Below are 15,750 nucleotides of genomic sequence, written 5' to 3' on the forward strand. Positions count from 1 at the left end.
GAAACTCCCATCTCAAAAACCCCTCCGGCTGCGAAGGGATGCTCAGGGAGCCGTGAAGCCACGGCAAAGATACCCGAGGAGCCAGGATGCCGTGGCGAGGCAGGGGAGCCCCTCTGTTCCCCGCGGCGGGGCTGTGGTGGACGCAGGGCAGGGGGTGACAGGGGTGGTGACAGGGGTGGTGACAGGGGTGGTGACAGGGGCGCAGGGCCCGCGGCTGGGGAGCTGCCGTGTTGGTAAACAGGACATCTGCCGCGCCGCCAGCGCAGCCCTGCATTATTCATCAGCGGCAGCCTGGCCCTGCTCCGCCGCCATTGTCACAGAATTCCTTTCCCTGCCGGCAGCTGCTGCAGCTGCCAAGCGCCCGCCCGGTCCCGGCCCCGGCGCAGCCTTGGGAAGGGAACCCGGGCTCCGGGACGGGACACAGTGACCCTGCCGGCAGCACGGGGCCGGGGGTGCCCCACAGCGGTTCCTCCTCAGCCCCTGCGCCCCGCGGCGCTGGAAGGCCCAGGCCCCCCTGTCACTCCCTGGCCAGCTGCTGCCACAACAATGCATGGCTTTGTGGCCGCGGGGTCCCTGCGGGGCAGGTGGCAGCGCTGCCCCCACGGCCCCCGGAGGGGCTCAGCCCTGCGTGCCCCACCGCGGAGCCAGCGTGTCCCAGCCCGGGCCTGCGGCGTCCGGGGAGGGCAGGAGCTGGGATTTGTGGAGCTTCTGATTTCCAACAGAGCTTCTGATTTCCAGCAGAGCAGCTGCCCGCTCCAGAACAGCCCCAGAGCACTCCTGTGGTCCCTCTGTGTACCTGGTGTGGCTGCAGCCCTAAAGCACCCCAGGGCAGCAGGCAGAGCCAGCACAGCATCCCCTCGCACTCACACAGAGGGACATTGTGAGGCGGCCTCAGCTGGTGTTCCAGCCCTGGGGGCTGAGGGGTGCAAGAGGAGGAGGATGAAGGCTGCATTCACCCTGTGGCCTGGTTGGGGAGGCCCCAGGAGAAAGCCTGGGCACTGCCACGCTGCAGAACCAGCACCCAGAAGGTGCCGGCCCGAGGGCTTTTCACACATAGAGGCTGGGGGGAATTAAGACAAATCACCTAAAGGTGTGAATCCCTGCCTGCAAATGCGCTAAATCCCAAACGGATATGTTGGTCAGGAGCAAAGTGGCTTTAGCTGGTCGTGTCTTAATCTGCCCCGATTTAGGCTGGGCGTGCTCCTGCACTGAGGGCAGGGATGTGATAAGTGACTCGGGTGCTGCAGGCAGAGCCAGCAGGGATGGCCCAGCTGCTGTGGGGACAGCACGGCCAGTGCCAGGGGGTACAGCCCCTGCCGAGGGACACAGGATGCTGGCAGGGGGGTGGTGGCACGTGAGGGACTTCCCCGACCCCGCTGTGCCTCTCCCCAGAGAGCACATTAATAATTTTCACCAAAGGATGCATTTTCCATCAGAAACTGGAGGGGCCCATCCCTGCCCGAGGGCCGAGCTGGAGTTTCCCTGGCAGCGGGTGACAAAGGCGCCTTTCAGCGGCCCGGGGAGGTCTCTGGCACGGGCCATGCCCCCTACAGCAGTGCCCGGGGTGTCCCAGCCGAGGGGGCCGCGTCCCCAGTGACGGGAGGTGACCCATTTTCCTGCGGCCCTTAGGATTTCCTGAGCTGCGGAGGGCAGCAGCCTCCGGCCTGGGGCAGCCTCACCGCCCCGGGGCACTGCCCGTGCCTCAGTCCCCGCTCTGGGGCTGTGCGGGGCCTTTCCCTGCCATTTTAACCCGGCCACTTCCCTCAGTGCTGCAGGGATTGGAGCAGGAGCCACATCCCTGCAGCATCCCCTCCTCAGCTGCAGTGAGCCCCAACAGGCCCATCCTAAAGCTGAGCCCAGAGCAGGCCCATCCTAAAGCTGAGCCCAGAGCAGGCCCATCCTAAAGCTGAGCCCGAAGCAGGCCTGTCCTAAAGCTGAGCCCAGAGCAGGCCCATCCTAAAGCTGAGCCCGAAGCAGGCCCATCCTAAAGCTGAGCCCGAACAGGCCCATCCTAAAGCTGAGCCTGAACAGATCCATCCTAAAGCTGAGCCCAAACAGGCCCATCCTAAAGCTGAGCCCGAACAGACCCATCCTAAAGCTGAGCCTGGAGCAGTCCCATCCTAAAGCTGAGCCCAGAGCAGGCCCATCCTAAAGCTGAGCCCGAACAGGCCCATCCTAAAGCTGAGCCTGAACAGATCCATCCTAAAGCTGAGCCCAAACAGGCCCATCCTAAAGCTGAGCCCAGAGCAGGCCCATCCTAAAGCTGAGCCCAGAGCAGGCCCATCCTAAAGCCCATCCTAGAGCTGGTCATGCAGCCCTATCCCGGCACCAGCAGCTGCCCAGGGCCCAGCAGGGGCTGCGGGACACAGGGGGGCTTTGCCTTTGGGCTGGCCCTGGAGCAGGGATCGCCTCCACTGGGAGCCTGCAAAAGGTGCGAGGCTGGGACCCCTGCCCAGGGCAGGGCAAGCAAAGAGCTTTGTGCAGAGATTAAGGGAAAGTGAGAAATAAATAAGGAATAACTCCCTCCAGGCTGCCTCTCCTTTGGCTCACCTCTCTCCCCCTCCCCGCGCCGACTCCCCTCAGCTCTTTTTTCTTCATTCAGATACAAATACCACAAAAACTCATGGACCAGACAGAGCTGCTCCTATGGGGAGCTGGAAAGACTTCCTCTGCTCTCATGTTTTCTGGCACTTAGGACCCCTTGGATTTGTTACAGGGCAAGAAGAGGCTGGGAGGGGGGCAGAAATAAAAGAGGTTATGGGAAAATCCCCTGCTGCTGGCTTGGTGTGCCCAAAGATCAGTGATCCCTGTGTGGCCTGCAGAGCCTTGGCTGGTGCACCATGTGCAGCCACAGGCCCAGGGCCCTCTGTGCCTCGTGACAAGGTCACCCCAGGGTGACACACTTCTCTTTTTTCCACCCCTGGAACTCCCATGTCCCAGACACAGCCCACATCCAGGACTGGTGGTTAAGAACAGCCACTGCCCAGGGACACCCCAGCTATAACAACTCTGCCTCAGATCCTTGCGGCAGGCAGGAATTTCATGGAAAAAGTGGTTGGGCTTCCTTCCCTTCATGGGCTGGGAGCAGCTCCCTGTGATGGGATGCAACAGAAAGAGCCTTTCACAAAACCTGGCAACGCACTTTTTTCTTATTGCATTTATTCTCCACAGCCCTCCTGGATGCCAGCGTGGGTCTGGCTGTCCTACACGGCGAGCAGGGCAGCGCCCTGCCTGCAACAGGGGACATCTGTCCCCCAGAACGAGGAGCCCGGGGCTGGCTGGGGTGGGGAGGCAGCCAGGGGACAGCAGGGGACAGCCCCACGCCCGCCGGGCACCCAGCCCTGCTGCCCAAGGGTCGCTGCACAGCTCTGGAGGGAGCATCAGGAAGGATTAGCAGGAGCCGAGGGAAGATGGAGGGGCAGAGGAAGGGCGGCCGAGGGCTGGCAGGGGCTGGGGCTCGTCAGGCAGCACATGCCACTGCCCAGGGCTCGGCACGTCAGCGCCCGGCCCGGCGCCGCGGGCCCTGCAGCTCCAAGCACCCACTCCTCGCTCCTCTCCTTTAAAAGGCATCCAAGCCCCTGCCCTTATCAGGCAGGGCCGATAGCGCTGTCACGCCTGCGATAAACAGGTTTACAGATTTTGTCCTTGCCATCTGGAATGGATGGATGTCCCCATTGTCCCTGTGACCGCTTCCCGAGGGGCCGTGGCTGCCAGCCCGGCCTGGGTCGGGGATCCCAGCGCGCTGCACAGCGGGGCTGAGGGTGCAGAGCTGTGTGTGAGCCCCATGGGGCAGGAGTGATCCCTCCGAGGGTGCAGAGCTCGGTGTGAGCCCCATGGGGCAGGAGTGATCCCCCCGAGGGTGCAGAGCTCGGTGTGAGCCCCTGGGGCAGGAGTGACCCCTCCGAGGATGCAGAGCTCGTTGTGAGCCCCTGGGGCAGGAATGATTCCCCCGAGGGTGCGGAGCTGGGTGTGAGCTCGGGGCAGGAGGGATCCCTCCATGATCAGCCGACCAAAGGCAGGAGGGCAGCTGCAGAGACCTGAGCACAGCTCTCAAACCCCGTCAGAGCCACGGTGGGACTGCAGAGAGCAGCCAGGGGTGGCCACTGCAGAGCTGGCACCGGTGGCTCTCCCCAGGTTTTCCAGGGAAAGAAAGGGTGTCCCAAGGAACGGGCTGTGCTCAGAGCCAGGCTGCAGAGGCAAAGTTCAGCTCAGGGCAATTGCCATTGAGCCCTGGCACAGCCACGGCCCCCCCGGCCACGCTGTGGGCAGAGGTCGGGCTGGCCATGGCGCAATGTGGCTCTGAGGGCCGGCACAGCAGCAGGAGCAGTGTGCCCGGGGGCTGCCCAGCTTCCATGTGTCTGTGCCCCACATGCACCTCCAGGACACTCCCAGTGAGCCCTGGGGTAGGGAAGGGACTGGACACACATAACCCAGCACCTCACGAGTGCTGCAATGTCCCCACAGCACCATCTTCTCCTTCTCCATCAGCATCACCCACCCACCCACCCACCCACCAGGATGCATTTGGCCTTGGTTCCCCCAGACATTTTGGGCATCTTCCTGGAATGCAGGGAAACTCAGCTTGGCTTCTCACCCACAGGCTCCACACATTCACCTCCCTCCTGTCCTGCCTGGGGGCAGCCAGAGCACAGGCAGGGGGAACAAACTCGCTCCTGCTCAGATGGAAAATCTCTGAATGAGCACAACTTGGCTGAAACCCTCTGGCCAGAACCTGTAAATCTGCTCCCCATGACGCTGCCAGCATCCCACAGAGCACTGGATCCAGGTGGAGAGTCCCCTTGCAGGAGGGAAGGGAGGAAGCTGTCTGCAGAAAGATGCTGAATTTATGTTATTCATTCTCATTCCAGGAATGTGATGAATGAACTTGCAAAGCCCAGGGCAGGAATCAAGTGTGCTTCAACCCTGACCTGCCCTGACTTTCTTCCAGGCAGAAGAAGAGGTGGAGACAAGCCCCAGCCCCACAACCCATCTGAATTTACTGTGTGTCTTTTCTTGAGGCAGCTTTCCTCCTCCTGCATGGGTGAAACGTGATTGTCAGAGGCTGAGTCTGCCACCAGGTTTTGAAGCTGCTCAGGCAGGGCAAAACCCTTCTGTCAGTGCCCAGGCAGGGAAGCGAGGGCAGGAGGGACAGGGGGACGTGGGCCACCCCAGCCTCCTGCCTTGGGAAGGGCCATAAACACCACCCACACTCCAGACACGTTCATGTTCTGGGGATCACGGCAGATCCCATTACTGTTGGCTCTTGCAGGCTGACCTTGAAAGGCACTGACTGCATTTACAGGAAAAACCCCAAACAAACCCTCTCTCACCAGCCAGAGAGGGCTGTCATGCCTCGACTTGCCTTTCTGCAGTGATCTTTCCTTTCTCCCTCTAATGCTGCTGCCAAAGCTTATTTGGGTTAATGGTGTTTTTACGTCTGTGCCCTCTTGATGGATTAAGAAAAATAGAAAAGATTCAAGGTCCAGTTTCTGTAAGTTAGTCAAATTCCTTCCTTCTCCTCATAGTCAAAATCTGCCAGATTTTATTTGTGCTGTCCCCACAAATCCCCCAGCAGGCTGGCATACCTCCCGTGCCACTGCTCATCCCCTGTGAACAGGTGAGTGCCCCCTCCTCGTGTGGCAGTGGGAAGCAGCTCCCCCGTGATGCAATCCCACCATCCCAAAGAGCCTCTCCAGCTTCCCAAGGTCTGGCTTGTGTAACACTTGCACAGAGAGCCAGAGCCCGCAGCAGAGCTGGCACCAGCTCCAAATTTCCATTTCAAAAGAAAATTTCAGCGTGTATTTTGTTTTACAACTCTCCAATAGTGTCCCAGTTACAGCCCTCCTCCCACAGCAGGAATGCCAGGTTTGGAATTGTTAGTTTTGGTCATACTTTGCTTTTTTTCATATTGTTTCATCAGTTCTGTTACGGTCAGGGCGCTGCCTTCATGTTACAGCAGCAAAAGCAGAGATCACAGAGAGCTGCTATTGACAAGCTGGTAAAATGCAAAATGCAATGTAAAAAAGCGCCCCCAAAACACCCAAGTTAACTTTAAAAAAAAATGAAATCTGTAACAAAAGCATTTTGGCATGAAGTATTGTAGGAATGTTTGGATTTTTGTTTTGCTTTTAAAATACTTTCCTGAGCAGCTTCCTGCTTCTTTTTAAGCCTGTAAAATTGCAGGCATGGCATGGCACTGAGTCTGGAGGCCAGCATGCTCCATCCACGTGAGCACAGTGCTCTCCCGGGGATCACAGCTGAGCCTGTGACATCTCTGCTCCCACGTCTGCATGGCAGAGAGGGGAAGGAGGGATTGGGATGCCAGGGACACACAGCTAAGGGAAAATACCCAAATGAACATGGCAACACTTATTACATCCCAACAGACCTGGCCTGTCCGGGTGGGCAAGCACTTCCCAGCTCCAGGCTCTCCTCCCCCTACAATCTCAGGGGCTCCTTTGGAGGTGGGAAGCAAGGAGAGGAAGGGACCTGGAAAATGGGACATTGCCCCAGCTGTGTGAACATTTCTATTTTGACAAGGCTCTAGAGCAGGAGGGTGAATAACCAAAGGCAATTCCTGCAGCAACAGCACAGGAATGTGAATACAGAGGAGAGGCTGGCACAGGAGGGGCTGTGACAGCAGCAGCTCAAGGGAGTGACCCCTCAGGCTTGGACCGGTCAGTGCCTGGACCTAACACTCCCTGCACTTCCCAAGAGGCAGCATTTTCCTTTGGTGGCCAAAGGGATCTTCCAGCCTCTCTCCCAAGCTGGTACAAATGTAAGCCAGTGAAACAAACACATGGCAGGGGAGCCTGCTACCGAACGCCAGAAAACAGCATCTCTATCGAAGGACACGCAAGGGTCCTTCAAAGTTAGGGCAGCACAGGACGTGCTCGCTCTCCTTGCCTGGACTCCTTCCCAGAGCAATCTCTGGAGCCGCTCCAAGAAAGCTTTTAAGCTGCTGGAAACCGCAGGGCTGGCACCCCCAAGCGGTTCTTGTGCTCTCGGTGCAGCCGGAGCCTCTGCCGGGCTCATGGAGAGCTCAGCCCCGGCCCCGGGATCCCCAGCACAGCAGCAGCTCCATCCCCCCGGGCTGTCCGAGCTGCTCCATCCCCGGGATCCTCAGCACGGCAGCAGCTCCATCCCCCCGGGCTGTCCGAGCTGCTCCATCCCCGGGATCCTCAGCACGGCAGCAGCTCCATCCCCCCGGGCTGTCCGAGCTGCTCCATCCCCGGGATCCTCAGCACGGCAGCAGCTCCAGCCCCTCGGGGCTGTCCGAGCTGCCCCAGCCCAGGCACTGCGGGGGCCAGCTCGGACCCGGGGATTTCCAACGTGATGTGTTCAGATTTCCTTTTGCTACCGGAAGGAATCCACAAGAGCGCTTGCCCTCACAGAGACAGAAGTGTTACAAAACCCTCCTGCAGCCGGTGTTTCTCAAGTACAGAGGGTTCATCCTAAGGATTGATGGTGACAAAGTAAAACTGCCAATGGTCACTGGTGCTGCTCGCAGCCGGAGGGCTTTTGTGCCCTTCCTGAGTAGCACATGCTTCAGGGATGTCTGTCCTGTCTCACTTTTAAGCTGAGGACAGGAAAGCCTGACCTGTAGCACATGATACACTCAGACCTGCCAGGGTGCACAGGTGCTCACAGCCACGGGGTGAATCTCAGCACTCCTGAGCAGCAAACGAGAGCAAACACGGAGCCCATGCTGCTCATGTGGGAGGGCAGAGCAATGCAGAGCTCAGAACTGCCCACGGGCTGGGCTGCTGACCCCCAGGGATGTCCCTCTGCCACACGCCAGAGGCAGGCCCAGAGCAGCAGGACCAGAGCTGCTGTGGACAAAGGGCTCATTCAGAGGCCAGCCCCACATCTGCTGCCTGTTTGAGGAGGAGGAGGAGGAGGGAGATGCCTCTGAAGCGCAAGGAAATGTTTGAACTGCACAGGGGAGGAATCAAACTATGAGTGACTCGGACTCTTGCCCTGTAGTGCTGGCCCAGGGACCCTGGAGAGCAGGACACAGCCCAGGGATGGGATGGAAGGTGCAGGGCTGTGAGCCCCAGGCATGTGGAACCTGAACAAGGGCGGCTTTTCAGAAGAGACAAAAAGCAGATGTTTCACAAAAGCTCACTTTCCAGGTTTATTAAGTAAAGTTAACTGAATTGTTTTCATTTTGTGGGGATTCCTTTCCGTCTAACCCGGCGGGTTAACAGAGTTGCACAGAATCACGGTTGGACTGTGATAACCCAAATACAACTTTGGCTCATCTCACCGCTGACACATATGGAATGACTTGGGGTTATTACATGCTGTGTCTGCTTGAGGCAGGTACATGTACAGATCAGCACAAGTTGCAAATGATAGTTTACATCCTTTCAAAACCGAGCAGGGCATCCAGCAAATGCACTGCCGTGACAAGACATATGAAAAAGAAATGATACAGACTTGCAAATACATAAGAAGTTGAAGAGATGCAAGAAACCTCAAACACAAGAAATGTCAAGGGGGGAAAAAACCACTTAAATTCAGACACAATATGTTCAAATGAAAACCCAGCTGCAATTTAAAGTCCCTTCAAAATGGGAAAAATACAGTAACGCAATTAAAGAGAAACCAGGTCTCATCCTGGGAAACGTGTCCAAAAGCACTGATGCACAAACAGGTTCAGAGTTCTAAGCAAAATGTCCCTGGGCATTGGTGTACTTGACTCTTGGAGCCAGAGCAAAGCAATTCATTACACTTGCTGGGCCTACTGCTAGCAGCACGTAGGATCCCAGATGTCACAGAGAAGGCAGCACGCAAATGCTGGTTCCTGGGAGAAACGCCACGGGCCACATTCCCCAGAGAGCAACTAGAGTAAGGACACCTAATTCTGGCAGCCTGGCTCCACTGCACACAGCGTTAGTGTAATGTTCTGCAAGGTTCTTCAGTTCTTAGCTCACTCCTTTCTCAGCCTGAGTTGGTCTGTCTTGTGCATGAGCACAACTGGCTGTACAAAAAGATCCAAAAAACAGAAGGGACAGGACCAAAGAAAACTGGCTGAACCTGGGGCTGGCTTTCAGCTCCTATTTTCAAATATCAGTCAAAGATTGGAAATTTATCTACAAAAGAAATAATATAAATGAAATTAAAAAAATGGCACCGTCCACAAAATAAAAAAAAAAGAGAAAAGAAAAGAGAAATCTTACAACACAGCCTCATAAAATGGCTTTGCAACGATAGCTCAGTCACAAAATGAAGGGTTCTAGCTCTTCGTACATCAGAAGAGGAAATAAAGCTAAAAAGTACTAGTCCACATTCTCTTAATAAGTTAAACTTACTTTCCCTCCCCCTTCTACAAAAGGGGTAGAAGCAAAAGGGAAAGGAGGCTACTAAAAATTAAAAAAAAAAAAAGAAAAAAAAGGAAAAGATAAGAAAAAAAGATAGGAGAGAGTGCAAGAGAGAGAGAGACAGAGAGAGAGAGCAGTCTGTGGTCAGAGGCTCAGAGCAGGGCTGAGTTCCTTTTAAGGGTTTAAAAGATGCAAAACAGTTCCTCAAAAGTTCCCTCTCTTCAACAGTTAGCTCAATGCTGTAGCCATGGAAACTCGAGTAGGTACTGCAGGAGATTGCCGGCGTTAATCCTCAATGATGATGGGCTCATCGTTCATGGGCTGGCGGAGCTGCACCGCCTGCACGGGCCGCAGGATAATCGGCTTGTAGGGGCGTCTGGCAGCTCGCTTGGCTTCCGAGGAGGAGAGCAGCTTGCGGATTTTCCTGCAGACAGGAGGGAGAAAGGCACGGATTACACAGGCTCCGCTCCTCCAGGGCAGACGGGGCCCGCACACGCCTGCTGGGCTGGCTGACAGTGGCTCCTGCTGCAATGGCTGCCCTGGGAAACTCACATTCTCTGATTTATAAACCCCCCAGTGAACAGGAAACTGCAGCCTCTGCTCCAGAATCCCTCCCCTAGGGAAGGCATTCTGGTCCAGCCTGGTAGGACCAGGGTGCCTTGCTGGGAACAAAGCACTGAAATAGTCAGGACAGCCACTTTCCACACCATTGATTTATTCTGAATTTATTTTGATGTGCTGCAGGTAGCTCTGGGGAAGTTTACAAAGCCAAAGGAACACCAACAGGGTGTTTTGTTTCCCCTTCTCCCACACTGCATGTGCCCAGCCCAGAGATGGGCAATATTCACACCTTGTATTTGGTTAAGGATTTCCCTATATGTACAACACTGGCAACAAATCCTGTCAGATGCAGGAAGCTGTTTTGGACAGAAAGACACACCGAAGCTTTAAAATTACCAAAGTAAATTAGACAGAGACAAATACTGAATGATTGCTTGTTTTTCTTAATACTTCCTTTTTCTCTGAGCCTGGTATCATTAAAAAACCCCATCCAAACCCCAAAATGCAGCAACAATGAAAAATGTACTGTGTCATTAAAATGAGGCATTCTTCTATACAGAGGATGTTGTGGTGGTCAAAGGCACACAGAGATTAGAAAGGAAAATAATAAATAGTCACAAGAGTACCCACTATGTACATACTATGTATACCCACCAGTACCCACTATGAGTCTTCAGCTCAGGAACTGGGGCAACAAGAAGGGTCTGATAAGGCAGCACTGCCTTCCCTCACAGGCTCCTGACAGAACAAGGTTTTGCCTGACCACGAGAGACAAGAGAGGAAGGGCTCTGCAGACCACATTTAGGCCACCTATCCCCCAACTTCATTTAGGGAACACTACTGAGGCCAAAACCCCCTTTTGTTGGTTGTGGTTTTGGCTGGTTGGTTTGGTTTATTTGTCAGTGGAAGAGAGAGCTTCTCACTGAGCTGATGCCTATCACTGTGCTATGATTTCTGCCTTTAAGATGTGATGGCTGCTGAAGAAAGTGGTCAAAATACCTCCCTTATCCTCAAAAACTTACCCTTAGCACCACCAGAACTGACAAACCATCAACTGCAGCTGAAGATTTTGAATCACTTATCAGATTTGGTCATCTCTTCACTTGGTTTTTTTGCCCACTGAGCAGGACAAGCTGCTGCACTTAGACACATTTTTTGTTTGCCCAGTGTCCTCATTTCTCCAGCACCCTCTCAAACTAAAAGGGTGAGGAGAGGTGAAAACAAGCTGGCAAAGTGGTGGTGGGGGAGAGAGAAAATAAAATCTTGATTTAATGACTTTTCCAAGATGTTTGACTGCAGTTGATCCCCTTTAAGCCAGCAGAGCTCCTTGCAGCATCCATGTGTGCTCCATCAGCCAGGCTGCCATCAGAAACACGTCCTGCAGCACTCTGGATTCTGATCAGGTCACCGCTGCCTCCGCTTGCCTGAGTTAGAAATGCCAGCTCCTCACTGGGAGCCTTCAATTCAAAACTTACTCCTTTCATTCGACCAACTTTTCAAACTGCTCCTTCAGAGCCACAGAGTTTTCCAGCACCTCTGTTGCGTTCTCAACAGAGCTACACAGAAAGGGGAGAGGGGGAGCGTGTAAAACTTCAGGGAAACCTACTTGCTGTGACTGAAAACACAGCCTGACCCTCAGCTGGAGGACGAGATGCAGATATTGCAGCTAGATTGATTGCTAGGGAGCCAACACAAAGCTCAAATTGTTTCAGAGCTCACAAACAAGTCTTACATTCCTGACACTGGAATGCAGCAGATGGTTCAGGGAAAAGTTAGAGGTGAAATGCCCGACAGAAAACCCGTGCCACTGACAATGCTCCATCGCTCAGGCTTCCCTGCTCTTCACAGCCTGCCAAAAATCTCCTTTCACCACTCATCACTCAGCTAAGCAGCATGGCTGTCAGACAAAGAAGCCTGGGTGGTTTTTTTTTTTTCCTTTTCTCTCTCTCTCTCTATTTTTAAATGGAAGTGATAAGATCTTACTGAGCTGATGTCTATCACCACGATTTTCATTAGAGTTGTGCTGGTTGCTGTGGGACTGATCCTTCCTGCCTCTGTCAGTGGTTCTGTTTGAGCAGAGGATTCTGTGTCTACAGTAAATTATTGTCACAACCAACACCAGACTGGGTGAATATTGTCACAGTTCTGTCCAGGTCAAAGGGCAGGACCTTGTACTGACAGACTGCCACCATGTACCTGGAGTATTTAATGTGCCTTGGATGGTGCAGATGTCAAAAAGAGCTCCCTAGATGCAGGATTATGAAACAAGCCTTGAGCATCTAAGGAGTGCACACCTTGTGTCCCCAATGGCACATGAATCTGACAGCTGCAACAGGATCCCAGTACCTCCCTATCAGAGCAACAGCAGTAATCAGAAAACTGCTTCCCCTGAAAATGAAATCCTTCTCTCACTTTATTTTCAATTCTACATGGAATTCCATATATAACTTCTTTCTTTCACAGCATCTTGCAGGCACAGAAAGGAAAAGGGAAAGACATGGCAAAGATATAAGCTGGTGTGAAATGCACAGTTGCATTAAAGGTGTCCATAGGAACAAGTCTGACCAGGAAATTAATTTCACGTGTCTTCTGAGTTCCAACAAGGTGTTTCCTGGACTGAAAACTGATCATCCAATAGATCAGTGGTTAGTAACTTGAATGTTACTGGTACTACCTATTCTACAAAGCCCATCTTTGATACTAGGCCCACAGAATAGTTCCGTGACTCTTGAAATGCTTTGTAGGTTAAGGAGAAGTTTGGAGATACCAGGACTCTCAACTGTGACCTTTGTGCTGAACAAATGAAGACTCAAGAGCAGTGCCAAATTTAGTAGTACCAGAAGAGACAAAGCACTAAAACTCCCAACCTCCTTGGTCACTTGAAGGGCTCAGACATCCAGTAATTGCCAGGTCCATCTCTGCAAGTGGAGGGGAAGGTAAGTGCTGCTCTGCTCCTGGGGCACTCACTGATAGTGCAAGTGTTGATAACTCCAGGCTTCGGACCAAGACAGAAGCCAGACACCACGTCTGCTGCCAGGGAGGGCTGGAAAGCAGGGCTGCAGCTTTGCTCTGACCTTCCTCAAGGTTACCCAGAAGGGAGGCATCAAGTTCTTGGGAGGAAACCACACAAGCCAATTTTTCTCTAACTTCTCATCACACTCAGGAGCAACACTCCCATCCTAGGAATACCAGTACTGGGAACTTTGCCTGAGGGATTGGGTCACACAGCTTCTACCACTCTGTCAGCAGTTTGTAAACAGTTTGAAGTGAAACTCACACAAGGAAAGTTTCTTCTACTATTTTTATCCTGTGGGCAGACCAACAAGAAGAATTAGGACTAGCAGAAGCAGTACCACCAAAGGAGGAAGATTGACACTGTGGGACTAAATCTCACTGCTACTGGTGGCAAATGCAAATCACTGACAAATGAGTCAGCTCAGCCTGTAGAAACCCTCTGTCACTGGCAGGTTCCAGGACCCCCACACACGTGGAGATGTCTTGAGGGGTAATGCCAGAGTTCAGCATGCAAGAGGACATGTGTGTAGGAGGCTCTGCTGCTCACTGTCACCCATGAGCCAGGAGAGCCCTATCCTGTCCCACTGAGACGGGACCTGTGAGGGCACTGATGGGTCTGAACCAGGTGAATTCCCACCTCAGCCTTCCTCCCCTTGGCATCCATCTCTACAGCAACTGCTCTGCAAGAAGAACAAGAATCTGCTTTCTCTGGAACGTAAGTGCATGATCATTTCCCTCCCTCTAACCACAACACCAGCTGCAGCACCCACAAAACAACAGACATCCCCTTAAATCCTCTGAAACACCACATTTCCTACCTGGTTTCTTCAGTGGCCATGTAAAAAACATCATCTGGTGCATCAATCCAGTTCATCCTCCTCCTTTTCACCGGAGGCATGGATCCACCACGAATTAATCGGACTTTTGTTGGGTATGATTTCCCATTGAGCAGCAAGTTTCGGCTTGGTCCCTAACGTGATACATAAAATAGCACAGTTAGGGCCTGCAACAAACCTGCAGCAACAGGTGCTAAGCACACAAAGGAAAAGAGAATTCAAATTTTTGTATGGCTTGCTGAGAGTTTAAGGTAAATACCTCCCCCTCTGGCCCAGGACTGAACACAGAATTCACACATAAGCAATTGTTCACAAGCAGAACAAGTCAGGCGCCTTCGATATGCAATAGGACAGCAATACTTCAGCGACAGGACAAATAATAAATGGGAGGCATTACCAATAATTTGTGCCTTGTGTCTGAAAGATGACATCAAGTTCAAAAGATTGAGCATCAGACTCAGATTTCAGCTACTACCATAAATCTAGAGCAACTCTATTGATTTCATGGAAGGAAATTAGCTACAGGGCAAATCAAATACAAGAATCAGAATTTACAGTTATTCTGGAGTACCAAACTTACCCACGTCCTTTTTGTTCTAGGGAGGTCAATATTTAATGAGGATAGTATAGAATTAAATACCTTGTTGAAAACAAATGTAGTACCACAAAGCTTAGCAGCTTTCATGATAAAACCCTGTTAGTATTGAACACCACAGACTTCCCATAACAACACATTTGCTTTGCAAATCAACACAGGCATCATTTTCCAGACTCACAGTAAGCCCCTTACACTCAGCTGGAAAAACATGAGCTGTTATTAAGAGAGGTGCAGATGAAAGGGAGCAAAGTGTTAAGCTTCTCAAATGCAGCTGTCCTTGATCACTGAAGTCCAGTGCTGCTGCCCCTCTTCCTGCTGATCAGCACATTGAGAAATCCCACTGAAATCAGTAACACTGAGCAGCTGGGAAAGATGCAAAATGAAGGCCCAGAATATTTGATATGCATGAATTAAAGCTGGTCAGAAAACACCCTGGCATAAACTCAACTGTGGTATTTCACAGGCCATCTCCCCAGATGCACCAAGGCTTCCCCTTCTGCCCATGGAGTGGGAAACTGAGTGTGTGTGTGAGGGATGTCTGCCCTGGGAGACCCAGCTCAAAAGGAATGGTGTGGATATGGGGACTTCAAATCAGGTCATTGCAATAACGAACTGAATTTTAACATCCTGACTTAGAAAGGGAGGAATTCAGTCTAAAAACCAAGGGGGGAAACTCAACAAATCCCTGAGTATATCCCATTTTTTATCTGAGCAGAAAACAGAAAATGATAATAAGTTATTTTTTGACCAGCCTTAATCAACTGCTCTACAGCAAGATCTGCTTCCTGTAGAGCATCAGGGCTTTAGAGGTAAACAAACAACCCCCCCACCTTTTAAAACCCTAAGCTCTTTAAAAACTGTTGCACACAAGTGCAGTAAGAATTTAATTTCTTAGTTGCCCAGCTCCATATTATACAAGACAGCTTCAGCACCACTGCAGACCACTGAAACACTTCAACAATTGCTTTTAGATTTGACATTTGTTAATAAGCAAAAGGTTTCAAATAAAAGCTTTTCTGATGGCTTTATTTTTAGCCCCTCCAGGTTTCTCCAAGAAAATCCATTCATTAAGGTTGCAAAGCATATTTTCTCCACATATGCAAGAAACACAGGAGAACAACTCCAGAAAAAGTTACTGGAAATACCTAGAAAGGGCACTCCTGTGCTTCCAGGCTGCCCTTTCTCTGCCTACACGGTGAAATCTATTTTGAATGATACATCCTAAATGAGGACCTTTAATTTTTCATTCACACTTGACTGGGCAACATGGAATCGAGGCAGTGCTGGGAGTTTCACACTAAAACACCTAAAAAGTATGAAGTCATCAGAGATTTCTCCCTCTGCTCTGAGTTGGTTTATTCAGCAGACACAAACAAGTAGCCAGTCTTCTCAGTGACACGGAATGAAGCTGAAT

General features: G+C 52.3%; 1 protein-coding gene across 1 annotated transcript in view; it reads right to left on the reverse strand.

The window, feature by feature from the left end:
• Positions 1–8,123: 8,123 nt before the first annotated feature.
• The window catches only part of MTA1 (metastasis associated 1), a 74,050-nt gene continuing 66,423 nt past the window's right edge, over positions 8,124–15,750 (reverse strand). The window contains exons 20-21 of the mRNA XM_058809063.1: positions 13,721–13,872; positions 8,124–9,750 (exon numbers count right to left, since the gene is read on the reverse strand). Of these exons, the coding sequence (XP_058665046.1) occupies positions 9,612–9,750; positions 13,721–13,872 (291 nt within the window). The 3' untranslated portion in view covers positions 8,124–9,611. The remainder of the gene's footprint in view (positions 9,751–13,720; positions 13,873–15,750) is intronic.

This window comes from Ammospiza caudacuta, chromosome 7 (assembly GCF_027887145.1).
Source record: "Ammospiza caudacuta isolate bAmmCau1 chromosome 7, bAmmCau1.pri, whole genome shotgun sequence".
NCBI classification, from domain to species: Eukaryota; Metazoa; Chordata; class Aves; order Passeriformes; family Passerellidae; genus Ammospiza; species Ammospiza caudacuta.